Below are 27,487 nucleotides of genomic sequence, written 5' to 3' on the forward strand. Positions count from 1 at the left end.
GAAGAATGTATCCTCGTTCACAGTTTCAGCTAACCATGAGATGGCGCTGTGACCAGAGACGACAGGTGGAGAGAAACAAGGCGTGCACGCTTCGCTCCTAGTCTTTGGCCTGGCACGTGCCGCGTATTGCGCAGCCTCAGGGAAGCTGGATGGGGAGGGGTTGGGAGGCGAACCGGAATTGAGGGATGGTTCCGCGGTGCGCGCGCCTAGACATCCGGGCAACGCCTCTGTTCTGTCCTCCCCCTTCCTCCTCTTGACAACCGGAAGCGGAAGTGAAAATGGGTGTCCCTGCTGCTTCTTAGCAACGAGAGGGGTCAAGTGACACAACCAGCTGACTCCTGTAGAGGAAGTCACTGTGGAGGCCAGTTCTGGAGCTGTTGTAGCCTCGGTTGCCCGGCCGGGGACCCGAGCCGAACAGTTATCGTCAGAATGTCGGGCAAAGACCGAATTGAAATCTTTCCCTCGAGAATGTAAGTAAAGGAATGGGATGAGCCGCTTTCACAGGGTTAGGAACCCAGAGCGCGATCCCTTCAGACCCTGGGCCACAGTGAGGGTCCTTGTTTCTTGAGCTTTTCCCAGGCTCTTTTCTTGAGTCTAGGGCGAGGCTTCGTGACGGCCTCTTCGCACATTCCTCCTGAGTGAATCAGGCTGGATGAAGCGATCCCAGCGGGTAGGAAAAGGCGCCCGGCCGGCGGGCTTTTGTGGAGGCCCGCTGTCTTTATTCATTAATGGATTCATCCATTCCACATACCCTTACTGAGCCGGGCACTGGATTTACATAACTGAACCGTCGCCACCTCTGCCCTCACAGAGCTCACAGTTTATGTAGCCAGACATTCGTCTGGAAAGGCCAAGGAGGTTTTAATAAATGCTCTGAGAAGGGACGTTTACTGAGGATATAGAAGAGGTCCCTAAGCCAACGTGGGGATGGAATCGAATCGCCTTAGCATAGTCCTCGGATTCGATCTTGGATCCCCTTACTCATTTTCCAAGATCCCACCAAATGTCACCGGCTGTGAGAGGATATCCCTGTGTTTCTGAGGCACAGCTTTTGCTCTCTCACCGCTGCACCTTGTTAAGACCTGTGTTAATACCAGTCATCACATTGTAAAGTAGATATTTGTTTATGTGTCTTTCTCTCCCACTAGACTGTGGGCTCTCTCCAGGAGGAAAGAATGTCTTAACAATCCATAGAAGGTCCACAAAAAAATATTTCTTGAAAGAACTCATGCTTGGGAATACGCTCAGTTGTGGGCTACCTTTCTTTTGGGGCCTTAATTCTTTGTCAGGAAAGTGGCATATCACTGTAGGTTTTTGGCTAGTTTGTAAAGAAAATTTTGACGTTTTCTCAAATGTGCCCAACAACTCGCTCCCTTTCTCCTCCTCATCCTGTTTATTTTTATTTATTTAGTTTGTTGTTTGTTTTAATAAGAGACAGGGTCTCGCTCTGTCTCCCAGGCTGAAGTGCAGTGGTGTGATCATAGCTCACTGCAGCCTCAAACTCCTGGGCTCAAGCGATCCTCCCGCCTCAGCCTCCCTGGCGGCTGGGATTATAGGTGGGAGCCACCGCGCCTGGCTTTCCCTTTTTCTTTACAGTGAGGAAGCAGAAAATCAGTTTTAACCCTGACATTTAGATCCTTTTATTGTGGTCCTATCTCTGTGGGGGTGTTTTGTTGTTTTTCCTCTTTCTGTCCTTTCTCTGAGAGAATCTGAGGACGCTTAAAATAAAAGTCACATTCAAACCTGAAGCCCAGATTTGTCTCTGCCAGGGTGACTACATAGCTCTTAATGAAATGAAGTTTTTAAATTTTTTACCTTCACCTATTGATTTTCTAATAGCTGTTCGCACTAAGTAGGCAGCAAGCTAGTTGTGGGGAAATAAAGATGGGGACTATCCCGGGTTAGTGGCAACTGCAGAACTCCTAGCACGTGATGACTCAGTCAAAACTTACGCACTGAGAGACACCGACGCTAGTTTATCTTCTAGCAGCGTAAAACCTGCCCCAAGGGTGACCCCAGCCCCCCCCCATTAAAATGCCTGCCTGAAAAAGCTCAAAGCTAGGAGGAGAATTTACTGTTTGTTCTAGTCAACACCTAATTGACCTGTCCTTCCTTTTTTAGAGCATTTACGAAAAACAGGCTTAAATTGTGAATATGTTATCTCTTCCAACTCTGGTGTCCCTTCAAGTATCTTAGAGAGCCATTTCTTTGAAATGTAATCATCAGGAGGGATAGGGCCTTTGTCTCCCAGTCTGTGTGGGAGGATAGAACAATAACTTAACTAATTGCCAGGTAGCATTGCGTTTACACTGACCAACCCTTTAAGTTTCTCTTCTCTGACTCTACTTGTGGCTGGCTTCCTGCCACTCCCTTACTTTCTTTTTAAAATGGCCAGTCACTCTGCACAAACCAGAATTGAGCTCAGCTCTTTCCCCTGCTATCAGTGGTTTACTGAATAAAATCTGTTTTCATTGCTTTAACGAATGTCTGGCTGTGTTTATCTTTGACAGCAGTCAGAATAACTTTTTGTTTTTACTTTGGAACTTTTACTTTGAGACTAAGAGGCAAAAATAGACGTCTTTGGGCTTAGGTAAGAAAAATAATAGGCTCATGAAGGTGAAAACTACTATTTGAAAGCTCTCAGCTTGCTGATTGAGAGGAAAATCAGGTGCAGGAAATAATCTCTAAATATTTTCCCCATGGCTGGCAGCAGGCTTTTTGTCATGTAGTCAGATGTCTTTGATTCAGCTGGAAGAAAAGTCATCATCCTAGCTAAAGGTCAAACTGTTTGAGTAGGACTGAGCAGCTCTGAAACAAAGGAGCAAGTTTTAAAAGCCATAGGCTAGAAAACATTGGCAGCTTGTTTCACAGACAGTTCCATTCAACAACAGTATTATTCTGTGATGTTACTTTCACCCACTTTGGTACCACAGAAAGCAAAACAATTTTAGAGTGGAAGTAGAAGACGCATGAAAAATTTGGAGTCAACAGAAGTCCATTAAATCCAGGTTCTGCTACATATTAGCTGTCAGTGTGCAAGCTGCCCTTAGAGTTTCAGGAATTAAAATTGCCCATTTCACAGAGATACCATTCCCTAGGAGGAAATTAAAATTAACATGGTAAATTCAATTTTATCAACCAGTTTACCTTTTACTATAAACTGACTGCTATATGCAGTACTACAATTTGACTTAAATTTGATCCAGCTCTTTGAGCCCGAGTTCTAGTATTTACTGTCAACAATACAGTATGTTAAATGCACACATTGGGCTGGATAGCTCCTGCTCAGGCTGGAAACTAAACCAGCTTCACTTGATAAGATCTCTTGTGAGGCCAGTCAGTGCAGAGTGAGCCAGTGATAATTGTTGTCTTTAAGGGGAGGCACACGGTTGGGGTACAGTGAACCTAGGTTGAAGCCTTAGTTTGAGCATTGGGAAAGTCAGTGGAATCAAAAGTCTGGTTCAGGTTCCTGCCCTGCCTTTTCTTCACTAAGTAACTTTGAGAAAGTTGTTTTACTTTTCTAAGCCTCATTTTTCTAATCTTTAAGTTAATGTCTAAAGTCCCTTTCAGCTATAGAATTGTCTTAGTGATCTTAGCCCTATGGTAAAAGATTCCAGTATAATCTAAGAATTTGGCCAAATGGGGTGTGTGTGTGTGTGTGTGTGTGTGTGTGTGTTGTTATTGTTTTGAGACAGGATTTCACTCTGTCACCCAGGCTGGAGTGCAGTGACCTGATCTTGGCTTGCTGCAACCTCTGCCTGCCGGGTTCAAGTGATTTTTGTGCCTCAGACTCCCAAGTAGCCGGGACCACAGGGATGCGGCACCATACCCGGCTAATTTTTGTATTTGTTTGGTAGAGATGGGGTTTCACTATGTTGGCCAGGCTGGTCTCAAACTCCTGACCTCAAGTTATCCACCTGCCTCGGCCTCCCAAAGTGTTGGTATTATAGGTGTGAGCCACTGCACCTGGTTTATTAGTACATGCGATTTTAAAACACCAGTCGTATGAAAATATATCCCCTTAAATCACTTTGTCTAGGTTAGGTTATACTGTGTCTAGGTTATACAATCTGTTGTTGAATTTTATTACCCAAACACTTGTTTTTTTGAGACCGAGTCTTGCTCTGTTGTCCAGGCTACAGTGCAGTGGCATGATCAGAGCTCACTGCAGCCTAGACCTTCTGGGCTCAATCAGTCCTCTCACCTCAGTCTTCTTTGTATCTGGGACTACAGGTGTGCCCTACCATGCCCAGGTAATTTTGGTATTTTTTTTTTGTAGAGACAGGTTTCACCATGTTGCCCAGGCTGGCCTTGAACTCCTGGACTCAAGCAATCTACCCACCTCAGCCTCCCAAAGTGCTGATTACAGGCATAAGCCACTGTACCACTTACCTTATTTAGAGCATTCTTCCTAAGGTCCTCCAGGTACTTTTCATTAGCTCTTTTTCCTGCCTGAAATATTCTTTCCCCAGAACTTATAAATTGCTCCTTTGGCTATTCTAGTCTCTTAAGAGAGGCTGTTCCTGATCACCCAATCTAAAGTGAACACCATGTTTGCTTCTCTCACAATTCCTTATTTTAATTTTATTGTAGCATGTGCTACTGCATGGCATGACATTTTTTTTCTTTTCTTTCTTTCTTTTTTTTTTTTTTTTTTTGAGACAGGGTCTTACTCTACAGCCTCAAACTGGGCTCTACTTTTTTTCATTATTAAATTTTATCTGGCATATGGCAGCAAGAACAGAAATGTCAGTTTCTGCTTGACTTTGGTATTGGGGCTTCTGATGGGGAAAAAAATTGAAACAAGGAAGTGAGGAGACTTCAGTGTAAATTTAGCTTGTCACTTCTCAGGAATCTTATATATGTCATTTATTACCTAGAGTCTTTTACAAATTAATAAAATGATTGGTGTTAGGATCTTGATGATATCAAAACATGTTAATACCACACTTTTAATAGAAAATGTGGTAAATTATTGTGGTATAAAAAATGCAGGCCAGGTGCAGTGGCTCATACCTGTAATCCCAGCACTTTGGGAGGCCAAGGTGGGCGGATCACCTGAGGTCAGGAGTTCGATACCAGCCTGACCAACTTGGAGAAACCCCGTCTCTACTAAAAACACAAAATTAGCTGGGCATGGTGGCACATGCCTGTAATCCCAGCTACTCGGGATGCTGAGGCAGGAGAATCGCTTGAACCCAGGAGGCGGAGGTTTTGTGAGCCGAGATCCCGCCATTGCACCCTCCAGCCTGGGCAACAAGAGCGAAACTCCGCCTGAAAAAAAAAATAATAATAATAAAATAAAAATAAAATAAAATGCAAAATGTACAAAAGAATATAGTAAAAAGTAAATCCATATTTTTCATCCAGTACCATTTATCAAAGGTAACTCTTGCCAGTTTTTCTGAATCCTTTCTAGAACTATTCTCTGCATCTATATAAGCACATTTTTTCCTTACTTTGCATAAGACTGTAATATAGACAGCACATGCCTATATACCTTCGTCTTTCTTAATGACTGTATATCATTCCATGGTAGGTGAACTATGATGTATTTAGCATTTAGCTTGTTTCTCCCTTTTGCTATTACCATAATGCTGGAGTACCCATCTTTTAAACCTTGCACATGTTTTTGTACACATGTGGGGATAAATTTGTAGGATAAATTCCTCAAAGTGGAATTGTTGGTCTTGAAAATAATTGCGTTTAAAATTTTGATATATATTAGTGGATAGATTTTTAAATCCTTAATATACCTCCAATGGAAACTAAAATGTAGATATTATTTTAACTTACAAATCAGATAAGTATTTAAAATATGTTGGCATCATAAAATAAGGCTCCTGATAATGTTTATTATTTAATAAATATTCCAGATATTGATTCTAAAATTGTTTCTATTGTAAATTAATAAACTTTTCATTTATGGAACACTGATGGTAGAAATCTACATTATTGAAAAACCAGTTGTCTTAGTCCATTTTCTGCTGCTATAACAATACTTGAGACTGGGTAATTTATAAAGAAAAAAAAAATTTATTTGGTTCATGGTTCTGGAGACTGAGAAGGGTGAGGGCCTTCTTGCTGTGTCATCCCATGGCAGAAGGCAAGAGGGTGAGAGAGAGATCAAGAAAGGGTCACACATGCCTTTTTATTTCCTTCCAAAGGGACAGGGTCAGGTGCAGTGGTTCATGCCCATAATCCCAGCACTTTGGGAAGCTGAGGCTGGAGGATTGCATGAGACCAGGAGTTAGAGGCTGCAGCGAGCTATGATCACACCACTGCAATCCAGCCTGGGTGACAGAGCAAGATCCTGTCTCAAAAAATAAGGAGTCGGACCAGGCGTGGTGGCTCATGCCTGTAATCCCAGTACTTTGGGAGGCTGAGGTGGGAAGATCACTTAAAGTCAGGAATTCGAGATCAGCCTGATCAATATGGTGAAACCCTGTCTCTACTAAAAATACAAAAAAATTAGCTGGACTTGGTGGCACACGCCTGTAGTTCCAGCTACTTGGGAGGCTGGGGCAGGAGAATCGCTTGAACCTGGGAGGTGGAGGTTGCAGTGAGTCAAGATCACGCCATTGCGTCCAGCCTGGGCTTCACAGTGAGACTCAGTCTCAAAAAAAAAAAAAAAAACAAAAAACAAAAATGGAGTCTTGCTACTATCTTTACCCATGCTGGACTTGGACTCCTGGGCTCAAGGGATCCTCCCACTTACACCTCTAGCTGGGATTACAGGTGTGCCCAGCTGCACTCACATTTATAACCAACCCACTCCTACAATATGGAATCCAGTCTTACCATAATGACATTAATCCACTCATGGAGGTCAGATCCCATGTGACCCAGTCATCTCTTAACAGTCCCACCTCTCAACATTGTTGCATTGGAGATTGTTTCCAACACATGAAGATTGGGGACATATTCAAGCCATAGCATCAGTTAAACCTGTCAGCTACAAATTCTCTATATATTCTCCCTCTCATCACATCAAAGGATAAAGGATAATTTTAACACTGGTGGGGAGGTTTTTTGTCTTTTAAACAATGAAAATAGATGTCTTTAACTTTGTTTATGTTTATATAGGGCACAGACTATCATGAAGGCTCGTTTAAAGGGAGCACAGACAGGTCGAAACCTCCTGAAGAAAAAATCTGATGCCTTAACTCTTCGATTTCGACAGATCCTAAAGAAGATAATAGAGGTAGAATGAACTTAGAATAGTATTCATTTTGGGAAAATCCAGCATGGCCCTTAGCACTTTTTTTTTGGTTATTTTAATTAAATTTTTTCTTTCAAAAGTAAAAATATCATTATAAGTTTAACAAGTGTCAAATATCAAATAGTTCATTTAATAAAATCCAAACTCTTCAGTGTTGCATGTAAAGCTCCACTTGATCTGATTGGCCCCCTGCCTGCCTCTTTTACCTCATTTAGAGCGTTCTTCCTAAGGTCTTCCAGGTACTTTTCATTAGCTCTTTTTCCTGCCTGAAATACTGTTTCCCCAGAACTTATAACTGGATCCTTTGGCTGTTCTAGTCTCTTAAGAGAAGCTATTCCTGTTCACCCAATCTAAAGTGAATACCATGTTTGCTTCTCTCACAATTCCTTATTTTAATTTATTGTAGCATGTACTACTGCATGGCATGACATTTTCTTTCTTTTCTTTTCTTTTTTTTTTTTTTTGAGACTGGGTCTTACTCTACAGCCTCAAACTGGGCTCCAGTGATCTTCCCACCTCAGCCTCTCAAGTAGCTGGAACTACAGGTGTATGCTACCATTCTCAGCTCATTTTTTTTTTTTTTTTTTTAGTAGAGACAAGGTCTCACTATGTTGCCAAGGCTGGTCTTTTTGACTCCTGGGCTCCAACAGTCTTTCCGTCTTGGCCTCCCAAAGTGCTGAGTTTACAGTTTTTGTGTTTTATTTTTAAACCTGTATGTACTTAACAAAAGTATTTCCTATGAGTGCTGTTTTTATTTTTATTTTTTTAGTTTTTGTGGAGATGGGGTCTTGCTTTATTGCCCAGGGTGATCTCAAACACCTGGGCTCAAGTGATCCTTCCACCTCAGTCTTCCAAAGCACTGGGATTATAGGCGTTAGCCACTGTGCCTGGCCCTGTACTACTTTTGATTATTTGTGAAGTTGAGGAACTTTTCATGCTTACTGGCAATTTGATTTTCTTGGTAAATGTCTTTTTTTTTTTTTTCTTTGGTAGAGGTTCTATGTCTATTCTGCCTAATGTGTAAAATGTTAAAAGTATTTTCTCCATGCCTTTTCTTATCTTTTAACTTAAAAAAAAAAAAAGTTAATACTAGGTGTGGTGACTCATGCCTGTAATCCCAACACTTTGGGAGGCCGAGGTGGGAGGATGGTTTGAGCCCAGGAATTTGAGACCAGCCTAGGCAACATAGTGAGACCTTATCTCTACAAAAATAATAATAATAATAATAAGAAGAAAATTAGCGGAGTATGGTGGCATGCACCTGTAGTCCCAGCTACTTGGGAGCCTGAGGCAGGAGGATTGCCTGAGCCTAGGAGTTTGAAGCTGCAGTGAGCTATGATTACACCACTGTACTCTAGCCCAGGCAACAAAGTGAGACCTTGTCTCAAAAAATAAAAAGAAAAATAAAAAAAAGTTAAATTTTTTTTTCCTTTGGTCAAATCTGTTAGTCTTTTTCTTTATATAGCTTCTGAGTTACACATAAGGCTTAGAAAAGACCTAAAATGATTAGGAAAAATGTTATACCACATTTTCTTTGGTTACTCTACAGTTTTTTTCTTTAAATCTTTATCTTAATTATGTCTGAATTTTGGGGGCAGTATGATGTGAGGTAGGTAGCTTTATCATTTTGTAAGTGTGTAGACAGTTGAGTGGTTTCTTTACTAAATTTCCATATTGACCTGGGGTTGTTTCTGAACCCTCTAGTCTATTTCATTGACTTAACTGTCCCATACCAGATGTATTAATATTTCCTTATTGTAGCTGTACCTTTTTAATACCTGGGAAGCCAACTCCCTACCCAGCTGACCCATTTTTTCTTCTATTTCTGAAACATTATTGAATATTCTGAAACATTAGATATTCCAGATGTACTTTAAAATTAATACAGCATTAGGATTTTGACTGCAACTGCAGTGAATTTAAGAGATTAGTTTGAGTAGATCAGCTTGTACCCATTCAGTAATAAATTAGGTCCTTCAGTAAAGATTCAGTTTTCTGTTTTTCAGTGCATTTATTCTGTTTTAATTTTATAAAACTCATAGTTTTGTAATATTGTTAGTGATCGTAACCAAAACTGTTAAAAATTGGAAATTTCTATTTGTTTTATCATTATCAAACAAATATTTACATGCACAGCCAGCATAAAATACTGATGGTTATTAAAGGAACATAATTATGATGGGATTTTTCCTTGTAAAAGGCTTGATTGAATCTGCTCTTGATTTATGCTTTTCCAGACTAAAATGTTGATGGGCGAAGTGATGAGAGAAGCTGCCTTTTCACTAGCCGAAGCCAAGTTCACAGCAGGTGACTTCAGGTAAGGAGACTAAACGGGGTGTTTTGAAACAAAACAAAGTGATGTCAGGCTCATCATTTCATTTAAAAAACATTTTTTAATTTAGAAATAACCATCAAGGACAAATGATATAGTAATAATAAGGAAGAATTCTTTTAACCCCATCACCTTAACTGCACTGTCATCCTCCACATGCATTCTTACATAGTTGCAGGCGCAGGATATTTAATATTTTAGCGTCCATTTTCATTTAACGTTGTATCATAAACATTTTTCCTTATTTTCAACATGGCTGTATGATCTTTCTCAAGATGTATTTTTTTTTTTCTCCTAATGCTGGATATTTGGGTTAATTCTCATGGTTTTGGAATATTAGGGAAAGTGTAGTGAACATCTTTACACATATGTATTTTTGTTTCTACTGAATTATTAGGATAAATTTTTGAGAATTGGATTATTTAAAAGGCATGAACTTCATGGCTTTGGGACATCAGTAAATCGTTTACAAAGCATACAAAATGGCTTGCAAATGTGTTATGCCAATTTATATATGTTATGTAATTTTCCAAATAACACTGTGAGATAGGTAAGGCAAGCACTGTTATTCTCAGTTTTAATTAAATGCCTTCCTGAGGTCACTTGGCTAATTAGGGGCCGAGGCAGAAGTTGTTTTCAAGAAGTTTCTGATTTTAGTCTTTTCCTAATGACATGATGCCTATTATCTAGGAGCTTTCACTGCTCTTGGGCCTTAAAAAGGCCCTTTGAAGTGGTAGGCTTTAATTTTTGCCAGTGCTGGCAAGATCACAGCTTGCATTGAATTTTCTAGCAGAGGGTGGAGATCAATAGTGTATAAGTGGTATGTGAGTGTTTTAGGGTGGTTATGGGAAAGACACTTTCTATAATATTTATTTTCATTTTGTTTTGAGACTGGGTTATGAGACTGGCTAATTTTTGTATTTTTGGGTTTCGCCACATTGCCCAGGCTGGTTTTGAACCCCTCAAACAATCCTCCTGCCTCGGCCTCCCAAAGTGCCGGGATTACAGGCGTGAGCTATCGCACCCTGCCAGGAAGGCACTTTCTGGTAACATTTGAGAAGTCACACAAAGCCAGATGCAAGATGTTTCCAGGGTAAAGGAACTGAACGCCAGCTTAATCAATTCAACGGGAAACCTAGGAAGAAGTTTTCTCCATCTTACACTAGTAGAAGAACTCTTACGGTTACATCCATGTGGCACACCTCTGACTGAAAACATAAGCAATCCACGAACTTTAAAATCATTCTTTGTTGTTTTCTTACTGCTAATGTTTTGAATATTGTTCATTCTCTGCTTTCAGAGGCCCTCCTCTGGCAGTAATGATGTTTCTCCCTTTTTGGAAAGAGGACAGTTATCAAAACATACTTAATTGTGACATCTCACTCTTGGTCTCATTTAATGTAAAACTATCCAATGAGTCCCTAGAGGTTTATTTCTAAACAGTCTGCTACATAAAGGCTTTCTCTTTTTCTGCAGCACTACAGTTATCCAAAATGTAAATAAAGCCCAAGTGAAGATTCGAGCGAAGAAAGATAATGTAGCAGGTAACATTTCAACCTTTTAGAAACTCTTTGGGGAGAAAAGAGGTGACATTTTAAAATTAACCTGTTTATACAGCAAGATCTTAATGTCCTAGTTTCTTCCTTCTACTTAGAACAAGTTGATTGGCTTTACATGTTAAAATCATTAACAACCAGGTTTCTAATTACTGAAAATAATTTGACTTTTGTATAGAAGTGAACACTTAAGAAGGCAGGGTCCAGCCAGGCACGGTGGCTCATGTCTGTAATCCCAGCACTTTGGGAGGCCGAGGCGGGCGGATCATAAGGTCAAGGAGTTTGAGACCAGCCTGGCCAACATGGTGAAACCCCATCTCTACTAATACAAAAATTAGCCGGGCGTGGTGGCATGCACCTGTAGTCCCAGCTACTTGGGAGGCTGAGGCAGGAGAATCGCTTGAACCCAGGAAGCAGAGGTTGCAGTGAGCTGAGATTGCACCACTGCACTCCATCCTGGGCGACAGAGTGAGACTTCATCTAAAAATAAAAAATGAAAAATAAGGCAGGTTCCGCTGGATGTGGTGGCTCACACCTGTAATCCCAGCACTTTGGGAGGCTGAGATGGGTGGATCACCTGAGGTCAGGAGTTTGAGACCAGCCTGGCCAAGGTGAAACCCCATCTTTACCAAAAAATACAAAAATTAGGTCAGGCATAGTGACTCACACCTGTAATCCCAGCACTTTGGGAAGCTGAGACAGGTGGATTACTTGAGGTCAGGAGTTCAAGACCAGCCTGGCTAACATGGTGAAACCCCATCTATACCAAAAAATACAAAAATTAGGCTGGGCGTGGTGGCTCACACCTGTAATCCCAGCACTTTGGGAAGCCGAGGTGGGCGGATCACCTGAGGTCGGGAGTTCAAGACCAGCCTGACTAATATGGAGAAATTCCATCTCTACTAAAAATACAAAATTAGCCGGATGTGGTAGCACATGCCTGTAATCCCAGCTACTCGAGAGGCTGGGGCAGGCGAATCACTTGGACCCAGGAGGCAGAGGTTGTGGTGAGCTGAGATTGCGCCATTGCACTCCAGCCCAGGTAACAAGAGCGAAACTCCTCTTAAAAAAAAAAAAAGAAAATTAGCTGGGCGTGGTATGTGCCTGTTGTCCCAACTACTTAGGAGGCTGAGGTGGGAGAATCACTTGACCCCAGGAGGCGATGGTTGCAGTGAGCTGAAGACCACACCACCGCACTGCAGCCTGGGCGACAGAGTGAGACTCTGTCTCAAAAAGAAAAAAAAAAGAAGGCAAGTTCCTAAATTCATTAATTGAAACGAATTACAATTCCAGACTTAAGCTCTTGACTTTTGAGTTCGCTGAAAAAGAAACACAGAAAACAGTGATTAAGAAACAGAACTTAGGCCAGGCGCGGTGGCTCATGCCTGTAATCCCAGCATTTTGGGAGGTTGATCACCTGAGGTCGGGAGTTCGAGACCCATCTTACCAACAGACGGAGAAACCTCGTCTCTACTAAAAATACAAAATTAGCCGGGTGTGGTGGTACATGCCTGTAATCCCACCTACTCAGGAGGCTGAGGCAGGAGAATTGCTTGAACCTGGGAGGCAGAGGTTGCGGTGAGGTGAGCTCATGCCATTGCACTCTAGCCTTGGCAAAAACAACAACAACAAAAAGAACTTAAAGGTTTGTGAATCCATATATGCTTCTATGTTTAACAGGTGTTACTTTGCCAGTATTTGAACATTACCATGAAGGAACTGACAGTAAGTGTGAAACTTTTTATATTACTTTGCGTCTCTGGGATTTTCTGTTTCCTCTTTAAATGAACTAAGTTCTGGAAAATGGTGCTAGATGTTGAGAGGTTCCTGAGTTAGAAATCCTTTTACTAATATAGTGAGGACAATAGTTGATCAATTAATCAAAAGGTCTTAAGGCCAGGCACAGTGGCTCATGCCTGTAATCCTGGCACTTTGGGAGGCTAAGGCAGGCAAATACCCGTCTCTACAAAAAATACAAAAAATCAGCCGGGTGTGGTAGCATGTGTCTGTAGTTTCAGCTACTTTGGGGGCTGAGGAGGGCGGACTGCTTGAACTGGGGAGGTAGTTGCAGTGAGTTCTGATCATGCGACTGCACTCCAGCCTGGGCAACAGAGCAAAACCTTGTCTCAAAAAAAAAAAAAAAGGTCTTATGCTAGGAAGTCATAAAACACTTTACATACCTTAAAATATTTCAGTATTTTATCAGAAATATATCAATGTAGAATCATTTGCTATTTAAAAAATATAAGGCCTTTTGAGTATGAATTCACTGATTAGACTTCTGTGTTGTCTTTCTGCGTATCCTACACCCACAATGCACTGCTTATAATTCCCATTTTGGGTCTCTTTAAAGTCAAATAAGATCTTAGACACTAGGATGCAACCTGAATGCGGATTCTTTCTAGATTTTTATAGCCCACTCCCACTTTTTAAATAACTGTCTTATTCATTCCATTCCTAATTTGACAGCATGTTTTCTTTCTAAAGTAAAGTATTAACTTTTTTGATAGAAACAATATTCTTGGCTAGGCGCAGTGGCTCACACCTGTAATCCCAGCACTTTGGGAGGCTGAGGCAGGCGGATTGCCTTAGCCCAGGAGTTTGAGACCAGCCTGGGCAACATGGTGAAACCCCATCTCTATCCAAAAAGTTACAAAAATTAGCTGGACCTGGTGGCATGCGCCTGTGGTCCCAGCTACTCGTGAGGCTGAGGTGGAGGGATTGCTTGAGCCTGAGAAGTGGAGCTTACAGTGAGCTGAGATTGTGCCACTGCACTCCAGCCTGGGTGGCAGAGTGAGACCCCATCTCAATAAATACATAAACAAACAAACAATATTCTTTCTTTTGGCACTCATATTTCCTTGTTTCATGTAATATTTAATTAAATCATATAGAATATTAAGTACATTTCATACGAAGAAGTAGAGCATTCTAGAGAGTCACCTGTTCACAGAGTGTCATTGTACTCTGGGCATCAGGCAATATGATTTTCAAAGGGAATAATGGGCATCAAGCTAGTGAAGTGAAGGTTGGTTAAGAGCTTCTAGTTATATTTAGAATAGTATTCTTGTGGAAAACTGTATTTAGTAGCATGCTCCTATAGTGTTTGGGAAGTGAGATAGGTACTTCATGTTTACATTCAATGAAGATTAGTGAATTTGTCTTTCCATATTTGTTATTATTCTGAATTATCTCCTTTTGGGAAAATTTATAGGGAAGATTATTTACTCTCTAATTACAAATGTTGTCTGACTGGTTCTTTCAGGTTATGAACTGACTGGTTTAGCCAGAGGTGGGGAACAGTTGGCTAAATTAAAGAGGAATTATGCCAAAGCAGTGGAACTACTGGTGGAACTAGCTTCGCTGCAGGTAAGTAGCAAAAGACCTAGAGAACTGTTGTAGTTTGATTTCTAACAGTCAAGTGGAGGAGAGTCTGGTCTTGAGTCAGCATATACGGTGCTTTGTACTTTCAACTGTTCCCATGATCCTATGTAAAACAAACATAATATTTTGATTTCTGAAGTGATGGCTTTTGTACCATTGTCCCTACTTTTAAAAATTTATTTATTATTTTTTCGAGATGGAGTTTTAATCTTGTTGCCCAGACTGGAGTGCAATGGCGCGACCTCGGCTCACTGCAAACCTCTGCCTCCTGGGTTCAAGCGATTCTCCTGCCTCAGCCTTCCAAATAGCTGGGATTACAGGCATGGGCCACCATGCCTGGCTAACTTTTGTATTTTTAGTAGAGGCGGGGTTTCGCCATGTTGGTCAGGGTGGTCTCGAACTCCTGACCTCAGGCGATCCACCCGCCTCGGCCTCCCAAAGTGCTGGGATTACAGGCATGAGCCACTGTGCCTGGCCCCTACTTTTTTTAATTTAAAAAATTATTTATTTTTCAAGATGGGGGTCTCACTCTGTCACCCAGGCTGGAGTGCAGTGGCGTAATCTCAGCTCACTGTAGCCTCAACCTCCTGGGCTTAAGTGATCTGCCCACCTCAGCCTCCTGAGTAGCTGGGACTATAGGCATGCTGCATCACACCCAGCTAATTTTTGTATTTTTTGTAGAGATGGGGTTTCACCATGTCATCCAGGCTGGTCTCAAACTCCTGGGCTCAAGTAATCAGCCCGCCTCGTCCTCCCAAAGTCCTGGGATTATAGGTATGAGCCACCATACCTGGCCCCTACTTGTTATTATTAACAAAATGTATGTGCTATGGTACACTCTTATTTTTTTTGTTTTTGTTTTTTTTCTTTGAGACAAAGTCTTGCTCTGTTGCCCAAGCTGGAGTGCAGTGTTACGATCTTGGCTAACTGCAGCCTGGATCTCCTGGGCTCAAGCAGTCCTCCCGCCTCAGCCTCCCAAGTAGCTGGGACTACAAGTTTGTGCCACCTCATCTGGATAATTTTTTTGAATTTTTTAGTTGAAATGTGGTCTTGCTATGTTGCCCAGGCTGGTCTCAAACTCCTGGCCTCAAGAAATCCTGCCATCTCAGCCTCCCAAAGTGCTGGAATTACAAGTGTGAGCCACCTCACCCAGCCCAGTTTCACTCTTTGCTAAGTGAGAACAGCAAGTTGATACTAGATTTAAATGTAAATGTAAATAAACATTTTGTGCATGGAAGGCCATTTTTTCCCCTATGTGGCCAGTTAGTATATATCTAGGTTATTAGTGCTTGATTCTTTCTTGTCATTTTTATGTTGTTATTTAGGTGAGATGGTAGTAAACAAATTATAATAGTGTCAACTCAAGTAAAGCCTGTTGAAGCAGAAATGATTTGATAAAGGTTTATTAAAAGCCAAATGTGAGGACTGACCCGGAAAGACACCAACAAAGTTGCGTGTGTTCTAGAGTCTGCTACAAGTTGGAAGGCTTTTATGGGAAAGTTTAGGAAGGGAGGACGACTCATACCCGAGTTGTCCTTTTCATTGGAGAGTACAATACAGAGGTCACAATCATTGGCTACAGATTGCAAATACAAGCTAAAATGTTCTACATGCAAGTAAATCATGAAGTAAAACTTCATGATTCAGAAACAAATCAGTGTCATTTTCAGTGTCAGTAGGTTGCATATTAATCAGTATGTCAACAGTCTGAGAAACAAGATTTCCTTACTCAGGGACAGGATATAAACCATGAATCATGAGATCTTTCAACCTGCCCAGGCAGGTTAATTTGAAAACCTACCAAATGTGACATGTAGGTTATCAATAGCATGGAAATAGCATTAGCCCTTTGGAAATCTCACAAGAATTTTGTTTTGTTGTGAAGAGACAGGGTCTTACTCTGTCACCCAAGCTGGAGTACAGTGGCAGTCATAGCTCACTGCAGCCTCAAACGATCCTCCCACTGCAGACTACCAAGTAGCTGGGACTACAGGTGCATGCTACTACACCCAGCTAATTTTTAAAATTTATTTCTTGTAGAGGCAAGGTCTCATTGCGTTGCCCAGGCTGGTCTTGAACTCCCAGCTTCATGTGATTCTCCCACCTCAGCCTCCCGAAGTGTTGGGGTCATAGGTGTGAGCCAAGCGCCCAGCCTAAGAATTTTGTTTTTTAAGCATGCTGAAAAGAAGTTGTCTTGGTTCTCAAGTGTTTTCTATAAGTGCAATCTTAGTGGAGTCAAGTGATCAGGGAATGATTGAGAAGACTTTGTGCTTACATTATTAATTTGTTCTTACTTTAGACTTCTTTTGTTACTTTGGATGAAGCTATTAAGATAACCAACAGGCGTGTAAATGCCATTGAACATGGTGAGTATAGGTACTCTGAGGTGCTTTGTCACTTGTCCATACCCCCCACTTGTCGTGAAACTGCTAGAATTCAGGCACTGTACTGAAGACTGAAAGGTGAGTAAGATGCTGCCCCTGCCTGCAGTGCAAAGAGAGAAGTGTGTCCATAGTACAAAAAAGTGTTATGAAGTGTTCTGATAGAAGTACCTGTATGATCTGCGGGAGTTACACACATAGGAAAGTGGTGACTTAAAAATTATGGAATGTTTTCTTCATTTCCAGTTATTCATGCCGTTATTTAAGGGTAGGAGTATTTCTCAAGATCCTTAGTGTTTTCTTTAGTTCTAATGGTTGAGTGATGTAACTTTTTGAGTACATTAAATATTTAACTTTAAATCACTATAAACCATTCTCCTTGATTTCTAAAAAATTTTCCTATTTGATGCACTTATTTTCCATCTCTTTTATTTCACTGTTTAAAAAATATGACTGCTTAGTGTTGACAGTGCTTTTTGCTCAATAAACTTAGTTTTTATTAAAGAAACACTCAATTTTAAGTAAGAAAGCAAAATTTGAAGTAAAGAAATTCCTTTGCTTGGGGCTGTATTAATGTTAGTGAGAAAGTTATCTCATTTTTAAAAAAACTTTTTTGACTGCTTGCTAGTGCCAGACTTCGTACATGAAAGTGGAAGCAAAAAAAAAAAAAAAAAAGGATAATTTATACTTCTCACCCTCAGAGTTCACATTCTAGAAGCAGAATAGGTAAACTCTATGCAAAGTCAAACCTAATGACATAAACTCAAAATCGAGCATTCTCTCTCCTCAATTTTTTAACAGTTGATTGCTACTATATTTAAAATAACATCTGTGCTTCAATGTTACATATTCATAGAATTCAGCACATTCAGTGTTATATTTGTTATGGTCCCATAGGTTATCTGTGCATAGAAAAGATACTAGGAGGGTATACACCAACACGTTTACAGTAGTTACTCTTTTGGATATTCGGATTATACTCCATTTTGTGTTTTTTTCTTTGTGTTTTTATTTTCCAAGTTCTCTGCATTAAATGCATATTAATTTTACAATTAGGAAAAAATAACTGGTTATAAAAATGAGCACTGATAATTTGAAAAAAGGGGTTTGAAGTTCTCACACATATTATTATTTTTTTTTAACTCTAGTCATCATTCCCCGGATTGAACGTACTCTTGCTTATATCATCACAGAGCTGGATGAGAGAGAGCGAGAAGAGTTCTATAGGTTTGTTGAAATTGGCAGTTATTGATCATTTTTTGTTTTCCATATTCCAAAGGCTCTATTTGCTGAATGACTTGTTGGTTTATGTTCTTTAGAATTAGCACAGCTTGTGTTTTATTTTGATAAATAAGAAGCATGAAATATTACCAAAAGTTGTGGAAGCAAATCTGTCAAATTTTACATGTTCCTATAACATGGCATTTCCAAAAACTTAGGCCTTTCAGAGAAACTATTTAGACTTAATTTTTAAAAATATATACGTTTTAAGATAGTCAAATGCAGTAGTGAAAAGTGGGGAAAGAGTAGAACAAGGAGTTTGATCTGTAACTGATTGTGAATAATAGAGATACCTCACTACCTTTGGACCAGCCAAGACTCAATTATTCTTTTTCTAATTATTTTTTTTTGTATGTGTGAGACAGAGTCTGGCTCTGTCACCCAGGCTGGAGTGCAATGGTGATCTTGGCTCATGTGCCACCATGCCTGGATAATTTTTTTGTACTTTTAGTAGAGATGGGGTTTCACCATGTTGGCCAGGCTGGTCTCAAAACTCCTGGCCTCAAGTAGTCCACCCACCTTGGCCTCCCAAAGTGCTAGGATTACAGGCATGAGCCACTATGCCTGGCTCTTGATTATTCTTTTTTTTTTTTTTTTTTGAGACGGAGTGGCCCAGGCTGGAGTGCAGTGGCTGGATCTCAGCTTACTGCAAGCTCCGCCTCCCGGGTTCACGCCATTCTCCTGCCTCAGCCTCCCGAGTAGCTGGGACTACAGGTGCCTGCCACCTCGCCCGGCTAGTTTTTTGTATTTTTTAGTAGAGACGGGGTTTCACCGTGTTAGCCAGGATGGTCTCCATCTCCTGACCTCGTGATCCACCCGTTTCGGCCTCCCAAAGTGCTGGGATTACAGGCTTGAGCCACCGCGCCCGGCCCCTGATTATTCTTTAAAATGAAATGATTTAGATTGGGTGTCTCCTACATAAAAACTGAGAGAAGAAACTAGAATTCAGCTGTTATTCAACAAATATGTATTTCATGTTGAATATGTTAAGGAGAAGGTATAAAGCACCTGGAGGCATTACCAAATAGTATATAAATCACGCCATTAGAGAATTAGCACAGCACTTGGGGAGAAATTATGCATGTCCATGAATTGATTATGAACATTTAGAGTCAACAGCGATAAATACTAAACTGGTGGTATACAGGGGTCTGTATACTCAGTTCAGAGAAATGGGAGGTAGGTGAAGGCAAGAGTATTTAGGAAAGACATGGGAGGTCTTAGATCTGGAGTTACCATCTAATTATGGTCTATAATCTTAATTATCAAAGGTTAGTTTCTGTCCTTCCATGATACTCAGGGTTGTGTTGAGCCAAAATTTAAAAAAATGCCTGAATGCTCAAAATCTGTTCCATTAGAGAATGGATTTCAAAATTTAACCTACTAAAGGCTTCTAGGCCAGGCTCGGTGGCTCATGCATGTAATCCCAGCACTTTGGGAGGCCAGGGCGGGTGGATCACAAGGTCAGGAGTTCAAGACCAGCCTTGCCAAGATGGTGAAACCCCCTGTCTCTACTAAAAATTAAAAAAAAATTATCCAGGCGTGGCGGCATGCACCTGTAATCCCAGCTACTTGGGAGGCTGAGGCAAGGAATTGCTTGAATCCAGAGGTGGAGGTTGCAGTGAGCCAAGATTGTGCCACTACACTCCACCCTGGGCGACAGAGTGAGATTCTGTCTCAAAAAAAAAAAAGGCTTCTATCTCAGGTTAAACCAGTTATTAGCTTAAAATTAGTATTTTTTAAAAAGGGTTATAAATAAATTACTGAAAATGAAATTAGTAAAAGTACCAAGTTTTTTTTTTTCTAGGTATAGGTGTTTATTATCTTTGTGACAAAACTAAAAGAAATCAAATCTACTTAATATTGAAAGTGTTTAAAAAATGCACCCCCACCTGTATTTTACAGGTTAAAGAAAATACAGGAGAAGAAAAAGATTCTAAAGGAAAAATCTGAGAAGGATTTGGAACAAAGGAGAGCAGCTGGAGAGGTGTTGGAGCCTGCTAATCTTCTAGCTGAAGAGAAGGATGAGGATCTTCTGTTTGAATAATCTTTCCTGTTCTGGTTCTTTTAGAAACCCTAACACTGGCTTCATCTTAATTCATAGTGTGTAGGTTTGATTTGTCTGGCTATTTATTTTTTGGCCTAAGAATTTCACTGGTTGTAACATTTACCTGGATGTCTGTTTATGGGATTACTTTTGCAGAATCATAATTTAGCAACCATTTATCATGGATGAAAGAGATCTGTAAAACCTGCCCAGGAACTTAAAGAATTTACTCTGAAGTGTTATCCTACTCCATTGACATCTGTGTTACACGTGCTGTGCTTACCAAGCATATTAGGAAATACCTCTTAGGAAGCATTAGTGGTCTCAGGCCAATTACTGTGGAGCAGCTTTCATTCCTACCCTCTTGCAAACCTTGGCGCTGTTGTCTGAAATTGCTGCAGCCATTCTTGTGTTACCATGGTACTTCTCAAACTTTGTGAAAACCTGCACTTTTCCTTGCATGACAGGTCCCTGTCTTGTCTGTCATGGGAGCAGTTCTGCCAATTTAAATGTGACTGTGGTATAAACAGAGTAAAATGATTTAAAAATAAGTCATTCAATTTTTATTAATTTACTGTTGTCATGTTCTCATGCTCAGATCAGTAGTGTCAGCCAGAGCTTTCTCTGCAGACATGTAGGAAGTGAGTGGCCATTTTTCCCCCTCCATGTATTAGAGTTTTACAAAAAGGCTTACTTTGAGACAACTGTTGCATTTTGGGGTACTAATAAATGATTGCTGGTGAGTTATGAGGGCATTATAATACCTCCTTATTTGCTAATCTAAGAAAAATAACTAGTTCCCATTTTAGAGTAAGAAATAAGGTAACTTTTTACTATTTATAAGTGATAAAAATTTGTTTTCATTTATGAAGATGAACCATTTGGCCACATCAGGTGTCTGAGGTTTTTAGTAGTTTGATTTGGCATGAGCCATCCATGATTACTCAGTCTTTCTTGCAACCAGTTCCAGGCATTTTTGACATGATTGGCCATGTTTAGTTCTGAAATTGTGACACTATCTTTATTAATATTGTATTTTAATCAAGTGACATCACAGTCTAGGTAGTTTTTCTTTTTTTTTTTTTTTTTTGAAACAGAGTCTCATTCTGTAGCCCAGGCTGGAGTGCAGTGGCAGTGACACTGGTTCACTGCAACGTCCACCTCCTCAGTTCAAGAGATTCTTCTGCCTTACTCCCCAAGTAGTTGGGATTATAGTTGTGCGCCACCATGCCCAGCTAATTTTTGCATTTTTAGTAGAGATGGGGTTTCACCATGTTGGCCAGGCTGGTCTCGAACTCCTGACCTCAAGTGATCTGCCCGCCTCGGCCTCCCAAAGTGCTGAGATTACAGGCATAAACCACTGTGCCTAAGTGGTTTATGTTTTACATAAAGTTTCTACTAGGCAGTTTTAAAGTATTAAATGATTTTGCAAGCATTTAACATCTATAAAATAGCAGGTCTTAGTTATGTGCCAGGCACTGTTATTAAGTATTTTGTTTATATTACTTCATTACAATAACCATAAGAGGCACATATTAACCCCCTATTTTACAGAGGAAAAACTGGAGACACAGGAAACTTGAGTAATTAGTCTTAAGTTAAAAAGCTAGAAAGTAGAAAATCCAGAATTTAAGCAGTCTACTTTCAGAGTTTTTACACCTTAACTTTTCCTTTCTGTTTCATCTATATTTCAAACTTTGGGTATTTAAAGACATTGGGACTGTTCTGGAGAAGCTGATATTTAGGAAATCTGGTTGGGGCTCACAGAATAAAATCTTAGGTTCAGTGTAAATTCAGTAATGACTGGAAAACCAACAACTCAGTTCACAAGTACTTTAAAAATAGGTAACTGTTTGTTTAACATTTCGTCTTCCCAACATCCTGCTGAACTGTAAATTCTACCATCTCCATTTTGCAGATGAGGAAATTGAGGCTTTGACAAGTCAAAGAGCACAGCTGGAATGCAAGTCAAGTATGATTTGATTTAATTTGATCTTTACATTTTAAGCATTATGTACTGCCTTTCTAGGAGGCAAAAATTAGTTTGAAGTAGGGATCCAGATTAGTGGTTTTCCACATTTAGGTAAATTCAATATTCACCTTAAAGCAACAAGCCAAAGGACCCTAGAATTCTCCTGTGGCTTCTTAAAGCCCTGGAATGTACTGACCTTAGTTAAAATGCCTACAAAAGTACAGATGATTTTAGTTTAGCATTTGTTAAAAAGAAATCGAGAAAACAACGGACACATAATTTGTTGTGTGGCGTCAGTTATCTGAAACGGGAAGAATATAGATCAGGAATAGGAATGGAAAGCTGAACTGCAGTGGCAGGTGTATATACGTAAGAAACTTTGTTGGTGTATGATTTATGACCTTTGGGAGATGTATAGCAGAAAAAAAGGAGAAATGAAGAGAAACAAAGTATGTTATATATTTGCCAACAATTCACATGCTGCCTCAGTGTCCTCAAATCCCAGGCTGCACATAAGGTCCATTTGCCTGAATATTACATAACTCCTTCTCCAGAAAACTTCCAAGTTCACAGCCTTGCGTTGTCCATCTTTAATACACTTAGTTGTTGGTTTTAATAATTAAGGAAACAGGACCTACCTATATCTGTGCCAACAGGGGGCACTACCCCACTGTAAAGAACAAATCAAAAGGTATTTTGTGTTGTACCTGGAGGATCCAATGGTCTTGATTTTGGCAAAAACTTGAAGGGTGGTCTTTACATGTGTGGAAACCTTGAGTGGCAGAGCAAATACCAATAGAAATTGCTCAGTGGCTTTTAAAATTTGAAATATAATTTTACTTTTATTTTTACAATACAGTGTACAGTATGACATCTCAAAATAACAGAGTGCAGATACAGGATAAGAGTACAAAGGGGGATTAACAACAGATGTCAGAAGGTTACCTTTATTAAGGCTAAATCCCTGCTTTATATTTTCTACACATTCACAAAATTACATTCAAATCATTCCTTATCAATACTTATTTCTTAGGCCATGAGAAAAGGAAAATAATCCAGACATTTGATTTTCATAGAAAGCAAATCTGGATTAGTCTAAATAATATTCTCCATCCATTTGTTCTGACAATGAAAATTTGAGAAATAAAGATATGCACCAACCTTAACACTTCCTTATTTGGATTTTCCAAGTACACTGCATTAGTTATTCATATCATTTCTATATTAAATGGGTAAGACCTCCCCCCCGCCAACAATGGGTTCTCCAGTCAGAACCACAGAGGGACAGGAAATAGAATTGGCCAGAGTGGCTGTACAACTAGGTGTACAGCAAGGCTTTTTTCCGTATTCTTTTGTGGAGGTCAGCAACAACTCACTTTTCACTTTAAGGACTGTGTTGAATATCAGCACATCCTTATCACTGGGATTTAGAAAAGTCTGGGACATTTCTATCATTGCTGATGAGGAAGGGGAGAATGATAGGACTTCACTGACCTTGAAATATTTATCACCTCAGACTTCCTAAAAGTACGGCATGGCATGGCCTCTGCCTTGGTACAAGATCTACTTGTTAAAGCCATGTTCCTGAATCTTGACAGCACATGGCCCTAGTGCAGGCCTAATGTCTACAGTGGGCACAAGAGCCATTCACTGACACTACCTACAACCTCACTCTAACTTAACATGAACTGCCAATAGTTTAGCTCTTAGAGTTGAAAACAGTTGTCAGTTACAATAAGCAGATCACAAAACTCCATTGTCAACCATAGACTGCCCTTCATTCCTGAGAAGTAAACTGGAAAACTGAAAAGATTAAGTGCTAAGTATATTCCTTAGCTTTTAATGCCAAAAATCGGTGTGACCTGTGAATTTTCCTGGCTCTAAATTGGAGTATTTCAGAGCTGAAGAGACAGTATGTATGGCATTCCTTCCCTCAACTGAAAAATGTTATTTTCTTCCTAAGGAACATTATCTTGAAAATATTTCCACATAAAACACTCTCCAGCCAACTTAATAGGCCATGCAAATTTGAACAGAAAAAGGCAACATATAAACTGTCTACATTTGTTCAAATAAAATTACGTAGAAGAGGAAAAAAATCAAATATATACATGACACAAATTACTCTTTAAACACAATTGCTTAATGTTAAATGATGTCAGTATTATTCCAGTGTTTAGCTCTGGGAATAGGAAATGCTGTAGCTAAAGTCACCATAAAAATAAAATCAAGGCATTCACATTTGAGGTTGTTTGTCACACATCACACTATCCTAAAGGCTTGAAAAGACTGCAAATTAAGTTTCCATGCCAATTATACATGTTGAATTTTAAAGCTACAGCTATAGAGACAGTACAAAAATCCTATTAGCTTAAATGTTTTTTATGATTTACCAAGCTGTTGCATTCTGGTCATGAGAGGCAGACCTTGTTAGGTTAAAAACCTATTTCTATATACGTAATACCTTTTTCTCTCTAATATTCTTTTCCTAAAATATTCAAATGACTTCCAGGTCTTCCTTTCCTTTTGATCTTAAAGTCAATTGTCATAGTATTTCCCAAGGACATATATAATTTTATTCAGATGCTAAACAAGTGTTTTCAATGACCATTTGTTGATTAAATATTAATATACAGTACAGCAGCTATATTCATCAACAGAATTCCAGTTTATTACCTATATATATGTAGCACAGTCATAGAATACTGTGCTCATACATAAAAATGCGAAAACTGTCAAATGTGCTGTCCTCCCATGTATATAAAAAACTATTAGCATCACGAGGAAGAAACTTTTTAACAGTCAATACAGATTATAATGAATACCTGCCATTCATAAAAATGTAACATACATCCTACTATACTATGCAGATGAGCTAGGTTAGTAAATCAGTTGAGACGACTTAAGAAAAAAAATTCAGAAAATCATAATTTAAAAAAGATCAGCATATTTTGTGTACCTTTAAGTAGATTATTAGAGTGTGTTGAGTGTAGAGTCTGATCCACAAAATTTGAGCAAAAAAACTGGTGCTTCTAATGGAATGTTTTTTGTTTTTTTAAGAATTAAAAGACATACAAATGAATTCAAGCCTAACAGAGCAGCTCCAACCCAAAGTGGCACCATTTTGTTTTTTATTTTTCCTTTTTAGGAAAGTATCTCTGATGACTAAATTAGTCTCCTAAGCAAATACTGCCTTGCCCAGTGCACAGAAGCACAATCCCTCTGCTCAATATTCCCAATGAAGTCATTTAAGTGTAAATGATTTAACACTTAAGTGTAATCACATCAATATTTGTGTGAGACATGGACACTTGTGTATACAAGTTTTTCACAGATACGACTAAGCAGAAAGGGTTTAGGTGAAAACAAAAGGTTTTAACAGGACAAAATGGAATGCTCTGTTGAAAGCTTCCATTTAGAATCCCAAAATGAGGCAAAAACCGCTAAAGCCATGTATAGAGAATAAAGGATGCTGTGCACAAACTGCCTAAGGGAACTGTCCTCTCACTAATTCAAGAGATCTAAGAACAGATCTACAGCTTATACTGCTGCCTTCCACCCTATCCTCAAACTTGCTGCAGTGTCGGGCAATCTTCCTACTGGCAGTTTTTGCCAGATCAAGTCCAACGTGCCATAGAATGGATGTTTCTTTCACCTCAGCCAAGTGGACGGTACCCACTGAGGTTCAGTATCAAGTTTGTTAATTAACCTAAGCAATTCCTGATAGGCTTTATCAAGATCTGAATTCACAATTGCCGTATCAAAGTAGTGGCCATTGTTCTGCTCCATCTCTCTTGTCTTCTCAATGATTTCTCTCAATTCTTCAGGCTGCAAAGAGAAGATAAAAACTGTGAGATAATTCCTTTTCTAACCAAACAATATAGGATGAGTCAGAGATGGCCTTCCTTCTGTCTCTCCCAACCTCAGGAGCTCCTTTCCAACCCTGTCATGGCCACACTGGTTTCTTTTGCTTTGGCATCTTCAGGACTCACATTATGAACCATTTGGGACTCAATATATCCTGTTTTATACCACTATTTAGGTTTTCACATATATTGTCTTATCTCACCAACAAGACTACAAGCTTCAAGAACACAGACTGTTACTTTGAATTCCCTACAAACATTTGTTTTCAAACATTCTAGAACACTATAACCTCTTCCTAATAGTAACATCTTCTGTAACATGAAGTGAACCTTTCTTGTTGGAGCAAGGACCTAAAATGCCATCTACTTTTGGCTCTAGTAACGAGCCCTTGCCCTTTACTGTCTGCTGCAGACAGTTAAAAGTATCCTACCAAAGTTTGGGAAACTATATAGAACAGCCTACTTTAAAATACTGACTGAAGGAAAGGGCCATTCTGCAAAGATAAGCAGGCAGCAACGCTATGTGCAAAACTTATCCCAAACCCTCTAATTATCAGGCACATATGTTCCAGAAAGTGAAACTCACCCCAAAACACCCCCGCCAATGAAGACAACTAATTTAAACTCAAGACAAAATGTCTCAGATATAAAAGTCACACATCAGTACTATATTGGACCCACAGTACAAAAAAATTCATATCATTCAACTGTTTGAACTTCCGTAACAGTAAGAAAACATTAAAAATATGACAACTCTGGCTAGTCCTGAGGCAGTTTTTTGCATGGCTCTCTAATTCTCATTCTGGAATGTTGTATATCTGAATATGGCACACAGAATCCTTTGTTCCCAGCAGGGAATCTACTTCACCACTGTAACTGAACACACTGACATTTTTGCTAAAACTCATGTCTACCAAAAGCTCGAGATCATTGAACATTCTAGGACTCCACAGAGAACTGAAACTTTGTGGTACTGGAGTTGAAATGAAAATGCTAAAGCCCCCAATCCACCTAGTTTTTATCAAATTTAAGGCATTATTTCATTTTATGCCAAAATACCTTATATCACTTATTTAGTACTTTATGTCTGAAGTCCTCTTTCAAATTACAATCCACGACTAAGATGAAACAAAATGTTTTAGCTCAAAATTTTTAGCTGAACTAGGCAAAACTGACAATAAGTTCATATTACCAGATAGCCACTCTCAAGCCTGTATACTAGCAGAACAGATTCAGAGATTCAGAATACAATTAGATAACTGGTTGGTTACATTTTGCACCCAGTGAGTGTTGCCCAGGCTGGAGTGCAGTGGCACGAACTCGGCCTCTTGAGTAGCCAGTACCACAGGCATGCACCACCACACCCGGCCAATTTTTTTTTGTAGTTTTAGTAGAGACAGGATTTTACTATGTTGCCCAGGCTGGTCTTGAACTCCTGGCCTCAAG

General features: G+C 39.7%; 2 protein-coding genes across 5 annotated transcripts in view; one reads left to right on the forward strand and one right to left on the reverse strand.

Annotated features, from left to right (window-relative positions):
- The first annotated feature begins 210 nt into the window (after positions 1–210).
- LOC105472859 (ATPase H+ transporting V1 subunit D) lies at positions 211–20,754 on the forward strand. The gene is made up of 9 exons (XM_011726406.2): positions 211–470; positions 7,087–7,204; positions 9,460–9,539; positions 11,031–11,098; positions 12,791–12,835; positions 14,376–14,479; positions 16,794–16,860; positions 18,024–18,102; positions 20,062–20,754. Exons 1-9 carry the CDS (start codon positions 430–432, stop codon positions 20,201–20,203), a joined length of 744 nt encoding a protein of 247 aa, XP_011724708.1. The 5' UTR covers positions 211–429; the 3' UTR covers positions 20,204–20,754.
- A 2,235-nt stretch (positions 20,755–22,989) lies between these two features.
- Positions 22,990–27,487, reverse strand: part of PALS1 (protein associated with LIN7 1, MAGUK p55 family member) — a 92,911-nt gene continuing 88,413 nt past the window's right edge. For all 4 annotated transcript variants that reach the window (XM_011726375.3, XM_011726376.2, XM_011726374.2 and 1 more), the window contains one exon: positions 22,990–26,003. In XM_011726375.3, coding sequence (XP_011724677.2) covers positions 25,827–26,003 — 177 coding nt within the window. In that variant the 3' untranslated portion in view covers positions 22,990–25,826. The remainder of the gene's footprint in view (positions 26,004–27,487) is intronic.

Source organism: Macaca nemestrina, chromosome 7, assembly GCF_043159975.1.
Source record: "Macaca nemestrina isolate mMacNem1 chromosome 7, mMacNem.hap1, whole genome shotgun sequence".
NCBI classification, from domain to species: Eukaryota; Metazoa; Chordata; class Mammalia; order Primates; family Cercopithecidae; genus Macaca; species Macaca nemestrina.

Excerpts from the sequence above, each read along its gene's own strand:
- LOC105472859 (XM_011726406.2), top strand. The coding sequence starts at position 430 with ATGTCGGGCAAAGACCGAATTGAAATCTTTCCCTCGAGAAT. Across the intron at positions 9,540-11,030 it reads TTCACAGCAGGTGACTTCAG|CACTACAGTTATCCAAAATG; the intron begins GTAAGGAGACTA and ends CTTTTTCTGCAG. Across the intron at positions 16,861-18,023 it reads TGTAAATGCCATTGAACATG|TCATCATTCCCCGGATTGAA; the intron begins GTGAGTATAGGT and ends TTTTAACTCTAG.